The sequence below is a fragment of the Xyrauchen texanus genome, chromosome 24, assembly GCF_025860055.1.
Source record: "Xyrauchen texanus isolate HMW12.3.18 chromosome 24, RBS_HiC_50CHRs, whole genome shotgun sequence".
Classification (NCBI taxonomy): Eukaryota; Metazoa; Chordata; class Actinopteri; order Cypriniformes; family Catostomidae; genus Xyrauchen; species Xyrauchen texanus.
Genome location: NC_068299.1, coordinates 41,544,576 through 41,567,141, shown reverse-complemented (window position 1 = coordinate 41,567,141; position 22,566 = coordinate 41,544,576). Strand labels below are relative to the sequence as shown.

The following is a 22,566-nucleotide window of genomic DNA, read 5'->3' as shown; positions in this document are numbered from 1 at the left end:
ACCTGCAGCAGTGCTAGATGCCTCATAATTAACAAAACAAACAATCTATTAAAATATTAATCAAATTCATAATGTCGACAGTATCTGACACGGTTTTCCTAACATTGTTTTATTATATCCAAGCAGTGGTTATAGAGCAGTGAAATCCCTCAACATGTTAACTTTTCTGTCTTGCCAGCACTCAACACACCTATCTCTTAGGTGAGGGATGACGTGAGCTCCCATTGGTAATAGCTCCCGAATGTCGCTCGTCATTTGCATGGTTACATTTTTCTTTGTCGTGTTGCTCACCATGGCCACATCTTTTTGCCAATGGTCACTGTCGCTTGTGTCACCGGAATTCGCAATGCTCTCCTTGAAAAAGAGTGTGATCCTGTTGCTTTGTCACTCTGCATAGCTTGGTCATGTCAAGTCATTTTTATTTGTATGGCGCTTTTCAAAACACATCGTTTCAATGCAGATTTACAGAAAATCATGCATTATAAAATATCTATAAAGTCTTAAGTGATCATTGTTTAGTTTGATTAAATATTATTGTAAATTGTATATACAAATTAAAAAATTAAATAATAATTTTATTTAGAACCCCTGAAGGGTTCTAAATAGAAGCTGAAGCTAAATAGAAGGGTTTAGAAGCTGAATGTGACTGTGGCAAGGAACACAAAACTCCATAAGATTTTGGATAATGGAGAAAAATAACCTTGGGAGAAACCAGAATCACTGTGGGGGCCAGTTCCCCTCTGGCTAAACAACATGAATATAATGCCAATATTAGTCATTTGTGTGCAGTGCAAGTTATGGTTTGACATTTTTAAAGAAAGTAAATGTTAAGGTCTGGTGTTTAAAAAATATTTTTTTATGAACAGTAAGATTTATGACTGATGTCTCTGAAGTTCATCCTGGATTAACTGCAGAAGTTCACATAGATGCATTGTCAGATGGCTGATGAAGGCTTTTGTTGGAAATTAAATGATAGTCTATGTGTCCCATTTCAAGAGTGTAGTCCATCAATATACAAAGGTGATGCAGGCAGAGATCAATAAGGTGCATCGTAGTTCAACCTGAAAGTAATTTTGGTGGGGTCCATCCTAAATTCAAGGTTCAGGCAGTGGCATATCAAGTATCCCATTTCTTATGGTTGGAGTTGGCATCAGTTCATCCTCTGAAGTCCATCGTAAAAGACTGATGTGATGTCTGGCTAGCACCAGCTGTAGTTTATCATCATCACTCAGACACATAGCAGTGGAGTCCAACAACAAGCAGGAACGGACCTGGATCTGGCCAGCTCTGTTAACCTTGGGATGTGAATCCCGAGGTTGAGACATGGAAACAAATAGAATAACATTAGCTTAGATGCCATTACATTTTATGGAGAGTTATAAATCATGATAGATGTTTCTAGTTCCGGCAGACCTAACTAAAGCAGCCTAACTGTGAGTTGATGGATAAATTAGGTGTATGCCAGGCTAAATAAATAAGTCTTTACACTTTTGTGAGTGTGTCTGCATCCCAAACAGTGTTAGAGAGACTATTTCATAGATTTGGAGCCAAAGAGCAAAAGGATCTACCTCCTTTTGTGGATTTTGATATTCTAAAAACTATTAACAAGCCAAACTTTTATGATTGTAATGAACATGATGGAATATAGCGTGTCAGAAGGTCACTTAAATGCTGTGGAGCTAGACTATTCAAAGCTTTGTATGTTGTTAACAGAATTTTAAAAATAATAAGAAATTTAACAGGTAGCCAATGTAACGATGATAAAATGGGGCTAATATGATCATATTTCTTGGTTCTAGTCGGCACTCTGGCAGCTGCATTTTGAACCAATTGAAGTTTATTTACTGAACTTGCCATACATCCTCCCAGTAATGCATTACAATAATCTAGTCTTGAGGTCATAAACGCATGAAATAGTTTTTCGGCATCGGCAACAGAGAACATGTGTCATAACTTAGCAGTATTACTGGGGTGGAAGAATGCTGTTCTACAAACATTGGTAATTTGATTTTCAAAGGACAGATTGGTATCAAATATAACACCTAAGTTCTTCGTTGTAGAAGACGACATAACAGTACATCCATCGAGAGTCAAATTATATTTTAAAGGCTTATTTTTGAGTTAAGTTTGAGTCTAAGTTTTTGGTCCAATAATTAGTACCTCTGTTTTGTCAGAACTGAGAAGGACATTTCTGGCCATCCAATCTTTGATTTCTTTGATTCACTTTGCTAATTTGGAGAATTGTGAATTTTCATTGAGTTTAGAAGAAATAGTGTTGATTATCGTCGGCATACAGTCGAAACTTAGTCCATGATTCTTGATAATATCTCCTAGGGGAAGCATGGATAAAGAGAAAAGCAGAGGCCCTAAAACTGATCCCTGTGGCACTCCGTACATAACTTTTGTTTGATTTGACAATTCCTTGTTTACACATAAAATGTGGTAGTGGTCTGATATATAGGACCTAAACCATGCTAATGCAAGTCCACTAATGCCAACATAATTCTCCAGCCTATTCAAGAGAATGTCGTGATCTATCATGTCGAAGGCAGCACTAAGATCTAAAAGCACTAGAAGAGAAATGCAGCTGCGACAATGAGAGCAAGTAATTTGTAGCTTTGATAAGTGCAGTCTCTGTACTGTGATGAGGCCCAAATACTGACTGAAATTGTTCATATACTGTATATGATTTCTCTGTAGAAATGAACATAGTTGGGAGGACACTAACTTTTCTAGTATTTTCGACATAAATTGTAGATTTGAAATTGGTCTGTAACTAGCCAATTCTCCAGAATCAAGCAGTGACTTGCCATTTTAAAGTTTCTTGGGATATGTTCTAAGGATAGCGAGGAGTTAATAATATTAAGAGGAGGTTGTGAGATCACAGGGAATACCTCTTTAAGAGCTTAGTTGGTATTGGATCTAACATACATGTTGTGGCTTTTGAATTTTTGATAAGTTTTGTTAGCTCTTCATGACCAATGACAGCATAGACACAAAACTGAATAAACACCTAGGCTTGTTGTGGTTATATTCTATGAGTTTGCTCAAATATGATAACCTGGCAGCTTTTAGTGCCTGTCTGTAGCTACAGACACTTTCATGGTGTAGCTGAAGACAGGCATCCTTTCATGCACCGCAACATTTCTCAAATTTTGTATTCTTCCACTTGTGCTCCATTTTACAAGCTGCTCTCTTGAGAGCATGAATGTGAACATTGTACCATGGTGCTGGATTTTTTTCTTGAATTTTCTTTTATCACAGGGGGCGACGCCTGTGATAAAGAGCACTAGAAAACTGTATTTACATTTTCTATTATTAAATCACGTTCTTCTATACTTTTTGGCTTACTGAGTATGAGAGACAATTCTGGGAGATTAATAGTAAAGCTATCTTTAATGGTCAAAAGAATAGTTCTACCTGAACGATAGCGTGGTATAGATTGAGTGACATTAGCTGATAACAGCAAACAAGAGATGAGGTAATGATCTGAAATGTCATCGCTCTGCGGTAGAATTTCTATAGTATCAACATCAAAAGAAAGAGATCTAATGTTTAGTTGCCCTACCTTTATATGATGTTTATCTTAAAAAAAATTGTTTTATCAAGTTTGACCATAATCAATTTTTTTCTAAATTTAGTGAGTTTGTGTTTGGTAGTTTGGGGAACAGACACAGTCTCTATATGATATCTAAGTGATACAGCCTCTATGCGTTGTAGTTTATGTGACCTGTGTGACATCTCAAGGCAGCTAGCAGATGTTCGGGTTAACCAGTTTGTCTGCTTCCTGAACTGGGCCCCAGTTAGTCAAATACTATCACTATTAAGACTATGAGCAAAATTACTAGAGTGGAGAACAGCACCTTTCCTGGAGGGATGGAGTCAGTCTCTCTTTAGCAGGTCAAGTCTACCCCAAAAACTCTTCCAATTATCTATAAATCCTATGCTATTCTCCGGACACCACTCAGACATCCAGCCATTCAGTAATCTACTATAAACCTCATCACCATGACAAGCAGGAAGGGAGCAAGAGCATTTTACAGTGTCAGTCATTAACATTATCGTTAATGATCTCCGATTGGCAAAGCTGGACATTGTTAGTGCTAAATGAATAACAATTTTAGAAAATCTATGTTTAGCAAGCACTTGAAAATTTGATCTGATTTCAGACACTCGAGCCCCGGAAATGCATTTAACAATGGTTGCTGGAGTCTCTTTTTCCATGTTCCTTACAATAGAATCACCAATTATTAAGGCTCTCTCAACATGATTCTCAGTGGGTGCATCACCGAGTGGGGAGAATCTATTGGAAACTCTTACAGGAATGAGAGAGTGGTGTCGCTTTGCTGAACAAGTATGCCACCGAGACGTCACCCAAATGCCCTGCTGCGGGGGCTCTACATCCGGAACCAAAATGTGTGTTGCTTGCTGTACTACTGTTGGATTTTACATGCAGAAGAATTTAAAGTACATGATTTGAATCTAGGGTTTTTCAACCTTTGCAATCCTGGAATTACTGGACCAAGCCTCAACTTCCTACTGAAGGCCTGTCTTTGGACAATAAAATGGTCAAGACACTCTAAACAACCTAATTTAAAGAAAAAGGGTCAGGGGTCAGAAAGGCCCCTCTACACGACCTCCTGATCTTCCACACAAAGTTAAAGCATACTTTTCCTTGAAGTGTCCAAAAGACCATCAGATTTGCACGACTCAAATACTAAGACATTTCATCTTAATCCAGGAACATTTTACACAAAGTCACAGTAATTTACCGATTTAACATTCTAAAATGTACAGAATGGTTTTAAATCCACGATTTATACAAGACCTAGTCTTGCTAGGTAATCCTGACAATTGCTTTGAACTGTGGTAACTTGTATAACTGACAAATTAATGATTTTATCCTGATTTACCTCTATAAAATGTGTGTAACGTTTCATCAATGTTGTATAACCGGAGGGTCATATGACCTGTGAGCATTATGGCAGCATTGTGTTGTGACTCCGCCAACCCTACTCAATTTTCATTTATATACTTAAGCTTTTTCGCTAGTTGCTCGAAATGTAGTTTTTTGTTTGAATATTGGGCATCGACAGAATGTCTTCTCGCCAAGGAAAATCATCCAGCAAGCAACTGCAGCGTGATCAAACGCACGAGGCGGATAAGATAGAGGACTCTCTCGCCACCATGATTGCTTCTGCTATGGAGAAACAGCAGCAGTTTATTGAAGCACAGTTTAAAACTTTGCAAGATAGACGTGTGGGTAACTGGGTGTTCTCTTGGGTTGTGGCGACCAGGGTGGGTGGGTATTTCTCCCATTGTACAGTGTATATTTTTTTGGTGCATTCTGTTTATTGTTTTATGCCCAGTTCATTGTTTTCCTGATCTTTTTATGCTATTCTATAGCTAATTCATGGCTACAGAAATGCTGCATATAGTTAGCTGGAATACAAATGGGCTGAATGGTCCCATTAAACGTACAGCCTGTCTGGATTACTTACATAGGCAACAGGTTGATTTGGCATTTATCTTAAGAAAATAAAACCATATTTAAGAAAATCGGATGTTCAAAGGTTTTCTAACAAGTTTTATTATGTAGCAGCCTCATCCTCAATAGATAGTAAATCAAGGGGTACTTTGGTCGTGTTAAAACGAAAGCTTTCATTTAACATTTTAGAAAGATATAGTTGTGTGGAAGGCAGAGTATCATACATTAAAACGGTTATTGCGGGTAAGAATTTTGCATTTATTTCAATTTATGCCCCTTCTCATTTTGATCCAAATTTTCTTCCTACTCTCACTACAACTTTATTGCGCATACAAGATTGTTTTCTTATCATTGGTGCAGATATGAATGCGGTAGTTGATGTTTCTTTTGATCGTTCTTGCATGCAAAATTATCCAACGCAATCTTAATTATCTACTGAATTACGTAAGTTTATGTCTGATCTTAGTCTAATTGATGTATATCGCATTTTTCATCCTACAAAGAGACAGTACACCTTCTACTCTGCCAGACATAAAAGTTATTCTAGGTTGGATTATATACTTGTATCTCATGCTGCATACGCAGAATTACACAGTGTTGATATAAAGTCTTGTCCTTTATCTGATCATAGTGTGGTCTCAGCTAAAATCTCTCGTGTCTGCACCTTCTAGAGCATCACGTTGGCGTTTTAATACCACACTGTTACAAAATAAAGATTTCAGTGCAATGCTCAAAAAAGAATTTAGTTGGTTTATAGAGATAAATGCTGGTTCGGTGGACGATCCCCGCTTTCTCTGGGATGCTATTAAGGGTTGCATACGGTCTTCTTCCATTTCTTTTTTAATGCACAAAGTTAGAAGAACTTATTACTTCAATGGTTCTAAACCAAGTCACCTTTTAGCACTTAGATTAAGGAATGGTGAAAAGAATTCAAATATAATGGCAATTCAATCTCCTAATAGCTTGATAAGTGAACCTAAAGCTGTAAATAGAGAGTTTAAAGATTTAGTTCAGTAAAACTTTATGCGACAAATTTTTTCAAGATTTAACTCTTACATGTCTCTCGGAAGCAGAGGGTACATCTTTAAATGTTCCTATTTCATTAGACAAGTTAAGGGATGCTCTTGTATGTATGAAGAGGGGTAGGTCTCCGGGATGCTGAGAAAGCCTTTGACCGGCTTGAATGGCATTACCTTTGGTCAGTATTGGAACATCTTGGTTTAGGCAGAGATTATATTAATATGGTAAATGTATTATACGCCAATCCCTCTGCTGTGGCCATGACAGGGGACATCACCACTTCAAAATTTTCTATATTACGTGGGAAAAATTACTCTTGTTTGCACTCTCTCTTGAGCCTCTTGCACAGAAAAATCGTTAACATTCTTTGGTTAGTCCTATCACATTTAGTAACACTTCTCATAGAATCTCGTTATATGCAGATGACATTCTCTTATATGTTAGTAATACTGCTGTGTCTATTCATCATATTTTGGCAGTATTTTACTCTTTTAGCCAATTCTCTGGGTATAAGATTAATTGGAACAAATCCTCATTAATGCACTTAAATACTTCATCCTCCAAGTCGGTTTTACCATCTTTTATACCGATAATAGCCAGCTTTAGATATTTGAGTGTGGATATATTTCCGTCTCTACACACAATAGCTCTGAAAAATTTCCAGGGTATATATAATTGTGTAGAGATGGACTTGACTCGCTGGTCAACACTACCTTTTTCTTTACAAGCTTGGATTTCTGTCATCAAAATGGATATTTTACCTCGTTTTTACCTTTTACCTTTTTTCTCTGCTATGATACCTCTGTCTCCACCTTTAGATTTCTGGTCTAAATTGCAAAAATTGGTTTCCAAGTTCACATGGAACGGCAAGTCCCCTCGTATAAAGTATTCAACATTAAATCGTTGCAAGGATGCTGGTGGACTTGCGCTTCCAGACTTTAGGCTTTATCATTGGGCTTTTACATTACGACCTCTCACGGTATGGTTAAAGCCTGGCTCTGCTGTATCTTGGAAACCAATTGAAATTAATATGGTTTTACCTTATAGATTACAGGATTTAATTTATTGTAATACTCCGTTGAAGAGCATAAAACAGCGTATTGGCCCAATAATAGCATATCTCCTCTCTACCTGGCGGGCGGCTTCAAAGTATTCCCATGATAACTATAAATGGCATTCTCATTCTCCATTATTCCGTAATCAAGGTATTCTTTCAGATAATAAGCCTTTTGTTTTCTCAGACTGGAGTGATAGAGGGATTCATGTTTTGGCTGATGTTTGGGGGGGCAATGGTTTACGAATGTTTAATGATTTACGTGCTGAATATAATTTACCAGGCACTTCATTTTTCTTTTATCTGTGCCTGAGAGTTGCCATGCGTGCATATGGGTTTCCTTGGGGCTCTAGTATTCCCTGTCTGACTTTGCATACGTTGCTTACTTCATGTGGAAATACAAGGGGTATAGATTCATCCCTGTACATGTTGTTTCTGGAGGCTTCTTACAAAAAGTTACCAGTTGTAGATGTTTGGAGCAGAGATATTTATGGGATTGGCTCAGATGAAAGTAATGACATATGTTGGGACTCAATATGGGCTAACCTCAAACATGTCTCTAAAAACCCTAATCATCAATTGATCCATTTCAAGATGATTCATAGGATGCATCTCACTCCCAGGAAGCGTCATTTAATGAAGCTTTCCACGTCATGTATTGGGACTGCCCTGAAGTCAACGAGTTTTGGAGACAGGTTTCCACGACGTTGAAGGACATTTTGGAGTTTGAGGTACCATGCTGTCCGAGACTTTTGCTTCTAAGTGATGATTCCTCTTACACACTCTCTTTAATGCAGAAAAAGTTGTTTTTCTGTGGACTTACTGCTGCTAAGAAAATGCTTGCCTTACGTTGGAAACCTCCACACTCTCTAGCGTGGACTCACTGGATGCATTCTTTCTTGGACATTGCGAACATGGAGCTCTCAGTGGCAAGGTTACATGGTGCCTCTCAGAGGACTATCTCAGCATGGCTAGATGCAATTTCAGAAATTAAGGAGCGGTTGTAAGATATATGTCTCATATTTCTACTTTTATATCGTTATTTATTGTATTTAGATTTTGATTTACACTCATCTAAGGCTATTTATTCATGCTTTGTATGTACTTCTGCGAGATGGGGATGGGGGTATGGTTGCCTTGGGGAAATGAGAGGGTAATTTAAGGGGGGGGGGGGTTCAGAACTATGTTTATTTTATTTTTACTTTTGATCTTTGTATATTAACATTCTGTAACCCATTAAAAATGTGATCACAAAAAAAAAAAATCAATGTTGTATAACCCATGAATTAACCAGTATTATTTTGGAACCAGGGATTTTCATGTTTTATTACCTACACGTATAATATCCATGTCCATGACATCCATAAATGTCATGTTTAGTAATGTAAGCTTTCGCTGCCGTATGCAGAGAATGCTGATGACAACGAATATCATGTTTCTTGTACCATTCTCAAGATATAAAAGCTCATGATTAAATTACATTTGAGCAGGAAATTTGTAAGACTCTGGAATAAAGGACCATAAATTAGCTATCAGAAAGGACAGCCCAGTCGACCATGTGACTCTGAAAAGTCACTTCTGATTGGCGCAGGACAGCTTTGGGGATGCAGCCAATTTCAGTTCAAATATTTCCAAACAGGAAGAAATTCTCCCCCTTCTCTCTGTTTCTCTCATTTCCTTCTTGCTCTTCACTCTTCTCTCTTCTGCCTACATGTGCTTCGACTGGTCACTCTGCAGAATGCCAGGTCCATGCCACGTGAGGCCCAAGGAAGCTCGGGACTCGACGTCCAGAGAAAGCTTAACACTCTCTGATGTTCACACACCCATGAGAAGGCCTTGCCTATATATCGAAATAATTTAGTTATTTGTCATTTATCTCATTTATAATGGTTGTTGAACGCGACTAATTCCGTTATACATTTCATTACCTACTAAAGTACAATAAGGACAGTTTAATTTAGTTCATAGCTTACATATTTCAAGACCCGTAATTCCCTTCTAAATTTAGCATACCAAATATCTAACATATAATGGTGTGAGAATGAGGGCACGTTAAGTTCCCTCCTAAATGTCGCATACCAAATATCCTACACTACCCACATCTGAAACAGTATCTACCGGCATCTCTTTCTCACTGACCTCCACTAGCGTTCAAATGCAGGTCTCTAACTCATTAATCGTCTTCGTCAGCCTGACTAATTCCTTACATTTATCACATGTGAATCCCTCACTGCTGACAGAAGAAGCTATAGTAAACATGGGGCATGCAATGCAGGAAGAAATAACATGAGTGGATGCCATGACTTAATGCAATTTTTGTTGTTGTTGTTGTTGTTGTTATGGTTGTCCTTTAGCGGCGAGGGTTTGAGATTGATGTGGTTTGATGTGGTTACTAATCAGCAGACGTTTGAGACTGATACAATAATTTGTGTAAAATGCAGGGGGGAAAACGAATGCATGCAGTTGAGACATGAGATGTAGACATGCAGGAAAAAAGAGAGAAAACGGATGCGCACGCTGAAACAGTAGGAAAGTGGAAAACCCTGAAGAACACGGTAAAATGGCAAAGGATAAAACGATGAACATATAAGAATTATAATAAGCAATGCTAAGCAGGCTAGCAAGCTACAAACACTTGTGCAGCATGTGAATGGGGCTTTATATATGCATAGTGACTCAAACTTGAATGAGATCCAATTACAAAGTATGTTAGATCTTATCCAGTGGAGGTCTAAGAAATAAAAAAAAGAATCCAATCTACATTTTACTCACTTCTAAAATGCATGCAAAAGTTTGGTTAAGTCTGACCACATTATAAATTATTTTATTTTTTGTGATTTTAAGTTTGGGTTTGTGACCTTTTATTGAAAGGGGAGTGAGAACATCATGGGGTGAGAGGGATTCAGGACATGAGGCCTGTATAACAAAGTGAATTGAAGTTTCAGATCATGTTTCAGGTTGACAAACAAGACAGAGCCAACTAGATTAGACTGGGTTCAAACTCAAGACGCTCACACTATGAACCTCACGGTCAACTCAGAGTTTGATCCTGATGTCATGATTAAACCTGAATCATGTGCACATGAATGAGTGATGCCTGCAATGATCAGCAAATCGCATATTACAGGGACAGATTCAGCATAATTTACTCCTCTACTGAAGGTCACGAGATCTTTATAAAAAAATATTAGGATTTAAACTTTTATGTTGCAAGAGAAACACCTCTGCTGTAACAGGACTGCTGTAAAAAATAACAGACTTTTTTTTTTATAATATTGCAATGTGTATGTTCATATATATATATATATATATATATATATATATATATATATTTTTTTTTTTCACAATAAAAAAATTGTAAACCATGTCATTTTGAGTGATTATCACTGCCAGTATATTATTTGTTCAGGTGGAAACGGACTCTGTCAGGACCCTTTTATAATTGGATAATTGGGCTAGATTGAAGGGAAAAACACAGTCCCAGGGCAGGGATTCAAGTAGCCTAGCTGGGCTGGCAAGGGGAGTCTCAAAATCCAAGTGGTTTATCGATTACTAGCTATGTATAATCTTTACTATTTATATTATATAAATATTAATGTAATATTTATCAGCTATTTATAGTAATATTTTATAGACATTTCATATTGTATGGCCACAGTGAGTAAACAAATCTATTTAAAGCTGAAAGTGTGAAAACTACCTTATGAAAAGTTCTGCAAACAGTTTCTCAACATTACGCACTTCATACAGCTATCTATAGCTATCAAACTATCTACAGCAATCACGCTATATGTTTACAATGTGTTATCCTGAACAAAACCAGCCCCGGAGCAAATGAGGTTACCATGGCAGTAAACCCTGGTAAAAGCTTTGAGACTATATCAAAAAAACTTTGCTCAAACTTAATTGCCCGCCACTGACACCTTATGACACAGGCCAGAATCAACACCACATCTCCCAAATGAGCACCACAACATGTCTTTGCACTAACTGCTACACAACGGCTCCAACAGCTTGTTTGTTTTCTAGAAACTAATACAAACCCCCCAGCAAAGAAATTACTGAAAATCTGTAAATTTCAATCCATGGTAATTTATTTGTTGAATTTAGCACAATGAATAAGGGAGTAACTGTGGCACTGTACCCCTTGTTCCACCACTGTTATTTTGCTGATTAATTAAGTGTTCATATGTCAAATGAAGAGAGATTTTTACTCTTAGCCTCTCAGGATGTTAAAGAACCACGTGCTCATCTAAACACATGACTACTCATCAGGAAATAAAGATACAAGATTCTCTCAAAGCTGTAAGACTGAACGAGATCTAATTGCTCCCTGCTTGTGATTTCTACACAAAGTGCCTTACATACAGAGTTCTCATACTCTTTGGCCAGTTGTTTGATGAATTTCCATCTGTAAGTCTTGTACCAACCCTTGGATTGGTGTAACAATGACATTTATTAATGTAATACCACAAATTACCACAATGAGCAAAAGCATAAATTTCAAATTCACTATAGACATTCACGATACTTTAAGATTCCCTGAGATTTCCATATTTTGCATGGCCTTGGTAATCCTATATCACTGAATCAGAACTGCTGAAATCAACACACCATGTAAAATCTCTAATAAATCTACTTGTTCAGGTTAGGAATGCTAAGAAAAGCTTTTTGTGGTTCTCTCTGTACCACAACAACTCCAAAAACCAAATAACTCCACAATCATCTTTTTTTATTTTTCAATTAATATTTGTATTGATTCATAGACATATCACAAAGAAACAACCACAACATATATAAACGTAAATCACATTTAACCCCCACTATTAACCTCCCCACCAGCCACCCCACCCTGACCCCCAACGAACACCCCTGTGGTCACAAAAAATTAAAAAAAACTGAAATAAAGAAAACAAAAAAGAATATATAATAATCATGTATAATTAAAACTAAACTACTCTCTCCACCTCCCCTCCCCGAGAGTCTCTCAAAACACTAAGTAGTTGCCCCACTTCCTATCAAACTAATTCTGAACCCCATCCTTCTACTTGCCACTCTCCCCATCTCCGCATACCACTCTGGGAATGAGGGAACTCCATGAGCATCTTGATTTCTGTTGTGCAGAACTGCTGCATTTGGAAAGATCTGAGAATGGACTTATAGACCATTTCAAGGACTGTTCATGAGTTTAAGGAAGTGACGTCTTTGTATCTTGAACATGTCCTGTTAGTTGTCAATCTAATTCAAAACAACATAGTGAGGCACTTCATTTACAGTGACAAACATGATTATTATTACTAACATTCAAACGATTGTCATAAAATGTCATTATTATAATGTGGACCTTGTTGTTTGATGGCTGGATGATCTCTGGATGCCATAAACAAATGGAAATTAAAGTGTTAAGATCTCTGGAAAATCAACCACAAATTGTGGTTGAACCGCAGCAGTGAAGTGAGATGGCTATATACAGTATGTTTTAACAACAGTAGGATATGTAGCTTGTAATTTTATCTCAGGTACTGTAAGTGAACAAAACTTTTGCCAACTAAAACTAAGTTTGATCGGTAGAGTATAGCTGGCTAAATAAGTCTGAGCTTTCTTTACAGGCTCTAAAAGTGACTATAGATTGCTTCCATTATAATGAATGAAACATGCACAAGTAATTTACTATTACATTTAGTTATTTATCAGATGCTTTTATCAAAAGCAACTTACAAATGAGGAACAAAACAAGCCATTTTTCACACAAAAGTAAACATTTCTGCAGTATCAAACTGCTACGTGCTGAAGAGGCTAGAAAAGTATTTTCATAATTCAAAAAATAAATCCTTACCTTGTCCGCAGGTCACACACACAGCTTCATTGATTATAATAGGAAAGATCCAATATTCCCGATCTTTCCACTGAGGAAATAATTGTGAGCATCTAAACTACGAAACACTTCCATCACTCAGTATCAGCAACATATCTGGATAAGTCACTTCAGATAACAGTTTGATGTTGTTTGAGACTCAGAGTCTTAAAGTATCCGGTATTGACAACCGGAATTCTTCAATCATTGTACACAAGTTTAAACAACTTGGGAACCACTGCTTTACAGAGTTGCGTTGACAGTCTTTGGACGGTGCCTCACTAGAGTGGGTAGATGAAGCGATGGCCTGAGGTTAGTAGATTAGTGGATATCAATAAATTATTTGAGTTATAAATCCAACTGCACAAGTTGAGCCTCAACTAATTCTTACTCCAAATGACACTTAAAATGGTTGTTATTCTCCATCTGGATCACAGGTTTTGGTAGTTTCATATGCTTCTAATGGAGACCAGAACAAGGAAACAGTCCAGCGGCAATCAGAATCATGATGGTGAAGTCCAGTGGTTTGTCAGGAAAACTGCTCACGATGGCCATATATCTCCATAGAGCTCTTCAAGTCGGGTTTGTAATGCGACACTCGTTGACACACACCGTGGCAATGACGAGCGAGTGTGGAAGACTGACGCAGCACTCATGCAACATAAATTAGCCTTTAATCAGATTTATATTCCCATTCTTTTTTTTTTAACACTGTATTTATTGTTTTTTTTTCTTAAAAAAAACAAAAGCAAAAAAGAAATACAAAAAAAAAACAAAAACAGGGAAAAACAATACAAAATACAAATTGAATGATTCATCCATATCACAACTCTATATCACACCCCAAACCTCCCTCCCCCAGTGCCACTAATAAACCATACACAGATTAAACAAGAAAAAGGCATTTAAAGTCATATTAAATTTAGGTATTTTGTCCTGTTGTTGTTATACCCATATATGAAAGGAAACTGTCCCAGTGTTTTACAAACAGATCTTGACGTTTCTTCAAACAGAATGCAATTTTCTCAAGATATGCATTTTATTGCTGCTAAGAAAGCTAATCTAACAAACCTCAGATTAATCCCCCTCCGTTCCTCTAATAATGAAGTGTCCCCCAACAAGATGAGTCTGGGTTCCTTGAGTATATTAGTACCGACCACTGTGCCAATGATCTCTAAGTCCCCTTCCCAGTATACCTCAAGATCAGGACAAGACCACAGCATGTGTAGAAGTGTCCCTCTCTGCACTTTACATCTTGGACATAGCTCTGAATAGTTACTTTTAAAAGTGTTTAGTCTTACTGGGGTATAGTAGACTCTGTGTATCACATTAAATTGAATGAGTTTATGGCGGCTATTGATCGACAGAGTCTGAGCTTTCTCACATATAGTTTCCCATTCATCATCACTGAATGAGCACTCCAGGTCTTTTTCCCATTTAGATTTAACATTGTGAAGATTGCCAGCCATCAACTGGGACAGCTTACCATAAATAAATGATATAAGACTTTTAGGGTCTTTTTTATCAGATAAGATGTCCTCCATGGGGGAAGGGGAAAGGTTAGATAGACGACCACCTTGCTGAGACTGAATGTAGTGTCTAACTTGTAGGTATTTGAAGAAAAATTTAGAAGAGAGGCAAAATTTCTGTTGTAGCTGCTCGAAAGACATGAGTGTGTCCCCATCATAAAGTTCTTCAAAAGTTTGAATACCACAGTCGTACCATTGTTTGGCTATGCCATCTTTAAGAGCTGAGGGTAGGAAAAGATTATAATAAAAGGCAGTGGATCTGAACAAAGTTTGTTTGCATTTCATCTTTTTCCTGAGGTCTGTACAGATTTTACATGTACCAATGATCAGAGGGTTAGAGGTCAATTTCTTTAAGCAATTCAGAGGGGCAAAAGGTGTTGCAGCAAGAGCTATACCCTGTACTTGTGCTTCCTCTAATTGTCGCCACGCCGGCGGAGAGGTGCATTTCGTTCGCCAAATCCAAATTGAGCGCAGCTGAGCTGCACAGTAGTACAAATAAAAATTGGGCAACTTTAATCCGCCGTTCCGGAATGTCATACATAGAGAATTTAGCTTGACCCGTGGCACTTTTCCTTTCCATAAAAACCTCGAAATAATACTATTAAGTTCCCTAAAGAAAAACCTTGCCAAAACAGGAGGGAGCGCCTGAAACAAATATAAAAACTTTGGTAGTTTAGTCATTTTGATAGAGTTTACCCGGCCAGTTAACGAAATAGGGAGGGACTTCCACCTATCTAAATCCCCTTCTACTTTTTTAAGTAAAGGGATATAATTTAGGTTATATAACTGAGACAAGTCTCTGGATATTTGTAGTCCAAGATAAGTGAATTTATCCATATTCCAGGTGAAGGGAAAATTTCTAAGAGGTAGTCGAGTAGCTGCTATATTAAGGGGCATAGAGACACTCTTGTTTACATTAATTTTATAGCCAGATATGACTCTTATATTCTCATTCTTGGCCATTTATTTGACTATATACCTGGAATTCTATACTGAGAATTATTGTAAATGCTCTAGAAAATTGACATCAAAATGAATGTACATTCAGCCTAAAAAAAACTGCCTTTTGAGTACCATGGCTTTAGATTCTGATATGTGGTTAATGCTTTGCACTCACCTGTGAATTGCAGCATTGCAGATACTGGAAATGGAGGCAAACACACTCGTCCCATACACCCTCTCCTTGGTCTCCTTGCAGTTAGCAGGACACTTGGCAATAAACTCTGAGTTATTGATCTTTCCTGCCCGCACATTACACTCTATAGCCGGCACAACTGGAAAAGCAGAGAGGTAATGTAAGAACAACACATTCTGCATCTTATGTGTTGCCATTTGTCACTTGACATATTTTTGTTAGTTACCTTGTTTTGTTTTTTTGTTCTTTCCATTAGGCTTTGCCCCACTACAAGTGAGTAGAATTGCTGGAAACACAGAACATAATAAAAAAGGAAATTATGAGACTAAAAAATTGTGTATTTAGGATAGAGTAGCAGGAAGTAAGACTACTGATTCTAATGGCCAGACAAAGTCTTTTATAGCCAGACAAGTTCACCTGGTTGAAAGGCATTAGCAGATGTCTGGTTGCAGTTTGCCTAAATGACTACTCTTACCTGGACACCAGAAAACAACTTATTGCAAGAAAATGGCATTCCCATTTGCATGCACTATAAAAGCAGCATGCGCTTTATTCCTATATAGAAGCTGCCAGCATTATGCTAAGCTAAAATGCTACTTCTAGCAATTTTACATGCACATTTTACCAGGCACAATCATATTTTTTCATCAAGAAAATTCAAGTTGGATCATAATTTCTTTTTTCTAGTAAGACATTTGATATGAAGCAGTAATCCAATGTATTTAGAATATGTTACTGAACTTGAGTAACCTAACGGAATACTTACAAATTACATTTTACAGCATGTATTCTGTAATCTGTAGAGGAATACATTTCAAAAGTAACCCTCCCAACCCTGGTCCTTTGATGATGCATGAAAATCAGTAATACAGTCAACAGCTACACTATAAGGCCAACCTGAACACTACACCATATGTGCTTTTTGAACAATTAATTTTAAAATCATTAGGCAATAATCCCTCCGTTTGCTGCTATAACAGCTTCCGCTCTTCTGGGAAAGCTTTCCCCACTAGATGTTAGAACATGTCTATGGGATTTGCTCCCATTAAGAAACAAGCATCAGTGAGGTCAGGCCAGTGCTCAGTATGTTGGGCAGTGGGACATGGCTCACAGACTGCGTTCCAATTCATCCCAAAGGTGTTCCAAATGCCTTAGGTCTGGGCTTTGTGCAGGCCAGTCAATATCTTCCACACTAGTAAGCTATGTTATCATGGACCTCACTATGTGCACAGGGACATTTTCATGCTGGTAAACAAAAGGACTCTTCCCAGCACACAATTTGAAAGAATGTCATTATATAGAGTAGCATTAAACTTTGTTCTCTCAGAAGCTAATGGAATAGCCAAACCTGCTGATTAGAAGGGGGTGTACATACTATTTTGCCATACAGTGAATGGGTCACCAAGGATGTTGTGGAATGGGTAACCATTCCAGAAGACAGTCTGAAATTAAAAACTATTTCTTACTGGGTCAAAAGCATGTTGGATGACCAGGTGCCTAGCACTCAATTATGCAATAGTATGACTAATTCTCAAAATATGGCTGGAAATGTATACAGTTGGAGTCAGAAGTTTACATACACCATAGCTGTCACGATTCCCTTGTTGTATGCCCCGTGTTTTTCTGTTACGATGAGTAGGTAAAGGCAGATGAGGGTGAGGATCTAAATGCAGTTGGTTTTTTATTGAACGTGAAAACAGACAAAACAGGAACAAACGAAACATCCACGATGGGAAAATAAAAATACAAAAACATCAAGGGACCACGAACGGTGAGAACAGGTTGAACAGGGCGAAGAACAAACATCCATACACATCAACAGTTGACAGGTGAATGAAGAAACAGCAGGGTTTAAATACACAGGAGACATGATGATGACAAAACGAGACACAGGTGAGAACAATGATGCAAAGATGGCAGTGATGAGATCAGAGAATTGTGGGAAGTGTAGTTTTTAGACAGACACGTGAAACACGGGGCAGACAACAAGGAAAACCTGACATGGAATGTGATCAGTGACGAGTGAAACAGAAAACACGGGGCAGACAACAAGGGAATCTTGACAATATCTAAATACATTTCAGTTTTTCACAATTCCTGATATTTAATCGTAGAAAACATTCCCTGTCTTAGGTCAGTTAGGATCACTACTTTGTTTTAAGTATGTGAAATTTCAGAATAATTGTAGAGAGAATTATTTATTTCAGCTTTTATTTCTTTCATCACATACCCAGTGGGTCAGAAGTTTACATACACTTTTTTACTATTTGGTAGCATTGCCTTTAAATTGATTATCTTGGGTCAAATCTTTTGGGTAGCCTTCCACAAGCTTATCACAATAAGTTGCTGGAATTTTGTCCCATTCCTCCAGACAGAACTGGTGTAACTGATTCAGGTTTGTAGGCTTCCTTGCTTGCACATGCTTTTTCAGTTCTGCCCACAAATTTTCCATCGGATTAAGGTCTTTAGGTTTGGGTCAGGGCTTTGTGATGACCAATCCAATACCTAAACTTTGTTGTCCTTAAGCCATTTTGCCCCAACTTTGGAGGTATGCTTAGTGTCATTGTCCATTTGGAAGACCCATTTGTGACCAAGCTTTAACTTCCTAGTTGATGTCTTGAGATGTTGCTTCAATGTATCCACAAAATGTTCCTTCCTCATGATGCCATCTATGTTGTGAAGTGCACCAGTCCCAACTGCAGAAAAGCATCCCCACAACATGATGCTGCCACTCCCATGCTCCATGGTTGGGATGGTGATCTTCGGCTTGCAAGCCTCACCTTTTTTCTTCCAAACTTAACGATGGTCATTATGGCCAAACAGTTACATTTTTGTTTCATCAGACCAGAGGACATTTCTGCAGAGAGTAAGATCTTTGTACCCATGTGCACTTGCAAACTGTAATCTGGCTTTTTCATGGAAGTTGGAGCAGTAGATTCTTCCTTGCTGAGCAGCCTTTCAGGTTATGTCGATATAGGACTTGTTTTACTGTAGATATAGTTACTTGTCTACCTGTTTCCTCCAGCATCCTCACAAGGACCTTTTCTGCTGTTCTGAGATTGATTTGCACTTTTCGCACCAAATTATGTTCATCTCAAGGAGACAGAATGCGTCTCCTTCCTGTGCAGTATGATGGCTCCATGGTCCCCTGGTATATATACACTTGAGTACTATTGTTTGTACAGATGAACACGGTATCTTCAGGTGTATGGAAATTGCTCCCATGGATGAACCAGACTTGTGGAGGTCTTGGCTGATTTCTTTTGATTTTCCCATGAGATCAAGCAAAGAGGCACTGAGTTTGAAGGTAGGCCTCAAAATGCATCCACAAGTATACCTCTAATTGACGTCTAGGTTACAGATGTAACTTCCGTTCCCTGATGGAGGGAACGAGACGTTGTGTCGAAGAAGCGACAGTAAGGGTCTCTCTCTTGAGAGCCTTTTGCATCTCTGATCTATGAAAAAGGTCAATGAGAAATTGGCAGACAGAATTTGCATGTCCCGCCCCTGGACATATGGGTATAAAGGGAGGGAAATGAGTCTGTTTCATTCAGGAGCCAAAAATGAGGTTCAGACGCAACAGTGACGTGGCCGAGAGGACACAACGTCTCGTTCCCTCCATCAGGGAATGGAGGTTACATCAGTAACCTAGACGTTCCCTGTCTGTCGCTCACTTAAACGTTGTGTCGAAGAAGCGACAATAGGGGTCCAATTTAAATCACGTCATGCACTAAGCCGTGTACGTGTACTGCTGACACAGGAGCTGGAAGGTATTTTACGTGCCATAGCGACCGGCTGTGTCAGACTGCACGTACCCTTCCCCAACGCCCCATAAAGTCGTCAAAGCCTTCTGGTTCTTTACCCCAGACAGGGGGGAACAAGGCGACATGCCAAGCATGGGAGCAGGCCACGCCATTTCTCTCTCTATGTTTCTCGCACAGAGATAAAGCGGCTGGGGCCATCTTAACGCTATCTGGGCGATCTTTCCCAGTTCCTATTCTTTCAGGGGGAAAAGACTCTGCGGAGACCACACCTGCCCAGACTGGGAGGTAAAGCATGGTGAATGCATCACATGGGATTTTAGGTCACATGTGGAAAGTGGCGCGGTGGTAGATCCTGCCTCATTGGGTGGGAGGAGTTGCTACAGACACGACGACCAGGGGACCGTACCGCGGAAAATACACACAGGGGGATAAGTCCACGTAGGAGGCCGTCCTGTGGAGCACCTATTCCAGTACAGGGTAGATTGAGTACCCGCATTAGATTTGGTCGGTGAATTCCTCCGCTGAATTCGCGGACCAGAGGGCTCGGGAGGAGTCATCCAGGGAGCCGAGTTAGTGGGATCTCCTGGGATAAGAGCTCACGGTTTTACCTCAGTGGAGGGAAAGGGCGCTAGGTGCAAGTGGTCCACCCGGTCAGTTTGTCAGCGTGTACTGAGTTCTACCAGTTCTAACCTGAGAAAACACGGGACTCAACCGACTCAACCCTGAGACTGTAAAATCTTGCAAAGGTATTGGGTGTTGCCCAACCCGCTGCTCTGCATATATCTGCTTGGGAGGTGCCCCTGGCCAGTGCCCAAGAGGACACAACACTCCTTGTTGAGTGTGCTCGGACCAGCAAGGGCCGGGCAAGGCCTGGGTGTGATAGGCCAATGAAATGGCGTCCACCACCCAGTGGGAGAGCCTCTGTTTGGAGACATCTTTCCCTTTCCGCTGTCCACCAAAGCAGACAAAAAGCTGCTCAGAACATCTAAAGCTCTACGTGCAGTCCAAGTAGGTACGCAAAGCACGTACCAGACACAGCAACGAAGGGGCTTGGTCTGCCTCCTCCTGGGGCAATGCTTGCAGGTTCACTACCTGGTCTCTGAAGGGCGTGATAGGAACCTTGGGCAAGTAGCCTGGTCGCAGTCTTATGATCACGTGTCACAGTGTCTGCCGGACCAAATTCCAGGCAGGTGTCGCTGGCAGAGAACGCTTGCAGGTCCCCGACCCTTTTGATGTAGGTGAGCGCGATTAGGAGGGCCATCTTCAGGGAGATGAGTCCGACTGATTCTAGCGGCTCGAAGGGGGTTCTCTGAAGGCCCGAGAGGACCCTGAGTCCGACTGATTCTAGCGGCTCGAAGGGGGGTCTCTGAGAGACCACTGAGAGATCCCAGGAGGGGAACAGGCTTGGCCGGGAGGGATTTAACCTCCGGGCGCCTCTTAGGAACCTGATAATTAAGTTGTGCTTACCCAAAGACTTGCCGTCTACTGTGTCATGGTGGGCCGCGATAGCAGCTACATACATCTTCAAGGTGGAGGGGGAAAGCCTCCCCTCCAACCTCTTCTGCAGGAATGAAAGCACTGACCTAACTGCGCACCTCTGTGGGTCTTCAACCAGGGAAGAACACCAATTTGCGAACAAGCGCCACTTCAGGGCGTAGTGTTGCCTGGTGGAGGGAGCTCTGGCTTGGTTGATCATGTCTACGACAGCAGGAGGTAGATCAGCTAGATTCACAAACGCTGCCTCAGTGTGATCGCTGCCCAGACACACGAGACAGAACCTGTGGCCGCCAGGAGCGGAGAGCACTCTACCGCATCATAGAACTACACAGGGGCGGAAGGACATCTTTATAAAGACGCGTCCTGAAAAGGACGTTCAATGCCAGCTGTGTATATGCTCTTTTAGAGAAAATAACTCTTTTAGAGAAATAAACTCTTTTACTGCGCTTTCGTAGCGCCCAGGGGCAAAGTTGCACTGCCGTGCAGAGAAGGGAGAAAGATATGCGCCTTAGATCCAACAGCAATCGCTATTCAGAGATGGGAGGAATAGTGTGTGACTCGCAGCTCGCTGCATACACAAACAATTGGCTCTGAAGAAAATTTCTGAATGAAACAGATGCATTTCCCTCCCTTTATACCTGTATGTCCGGGAGCGGGACATGCAAATTCTGTCTGCAAATTTCTCATTGGCCTTTTCTCATAGATCAGAGATGCAAAAGGCTCTCAAGAGAGACCCCTAGTGTCGCTCCTTCGCCACAACGTCGAAGTGAGCGACAGACGGGGAACTCCAATTAGCCTATCAGAAGCTAATTGCATACGGATTGACAACATCTTCTGGAATTTTCCAAGCTGTTTAAAGGCACAGTTAATTAGTATATGTAACACCTGCTCTGTACTATTTTTAGGAGTAGCATACACCCCCCCCTAAAGTGGCAGATACACTGGAAGAGATGATTACTGCTTTAGAAAAAGGTCATGAGGCATCAGTGTATTACTCCCTGCTAATTCAAAGTCTGGGGGACAGAGCTTAAAATTCTCTCAAGAGATTATGGGAGAAAAATTTTAAATTGGTATTGGAGGAGGGAGTGTGGGCTAGGATTCTAAAAACATCAAGTCTGCATCTAGAGATGCAAGGGTGCACCTTATGCAATTCAAGATTTTATATAGTTTGTATTGGACCACCTATAGATTGTATAGGCTTGGTTTAAAGACACAGCCACATGCT

General features: G+C 39.6%; 1 protein-coding gene across 6 annotated transcripts in view; it reads right to left on the bottom strand.

The window, feature by feature from the left end:
• vit (vitrin) overlaps window positions 1-22,566 on the bottom strand; it is an 81,172-nt gene that overhangs the window by 43,075 nt on the left and 15,531 nt on the right. For all 6 annotated transcript variants that reach the window (XM_052089799.1, XM_052089801.1, XM_052089803.1 and 3 more), the window contains exons 3-4: window positions 16,307-16,366; window positions 16,063-16,219 (exon numbers count right to left, since the gene is read on the bottom strand). In XM_052089799.1, the coding sequence (XP_051945759.1) occupies window positions 16,063-16,219; window positions 16,307-16,366 (217 nt within the window). The remainder of the gene's footprint in view (window positions 1-16,062; window positions 16,220-16,306; window positions 16,367-22,566) is intronic.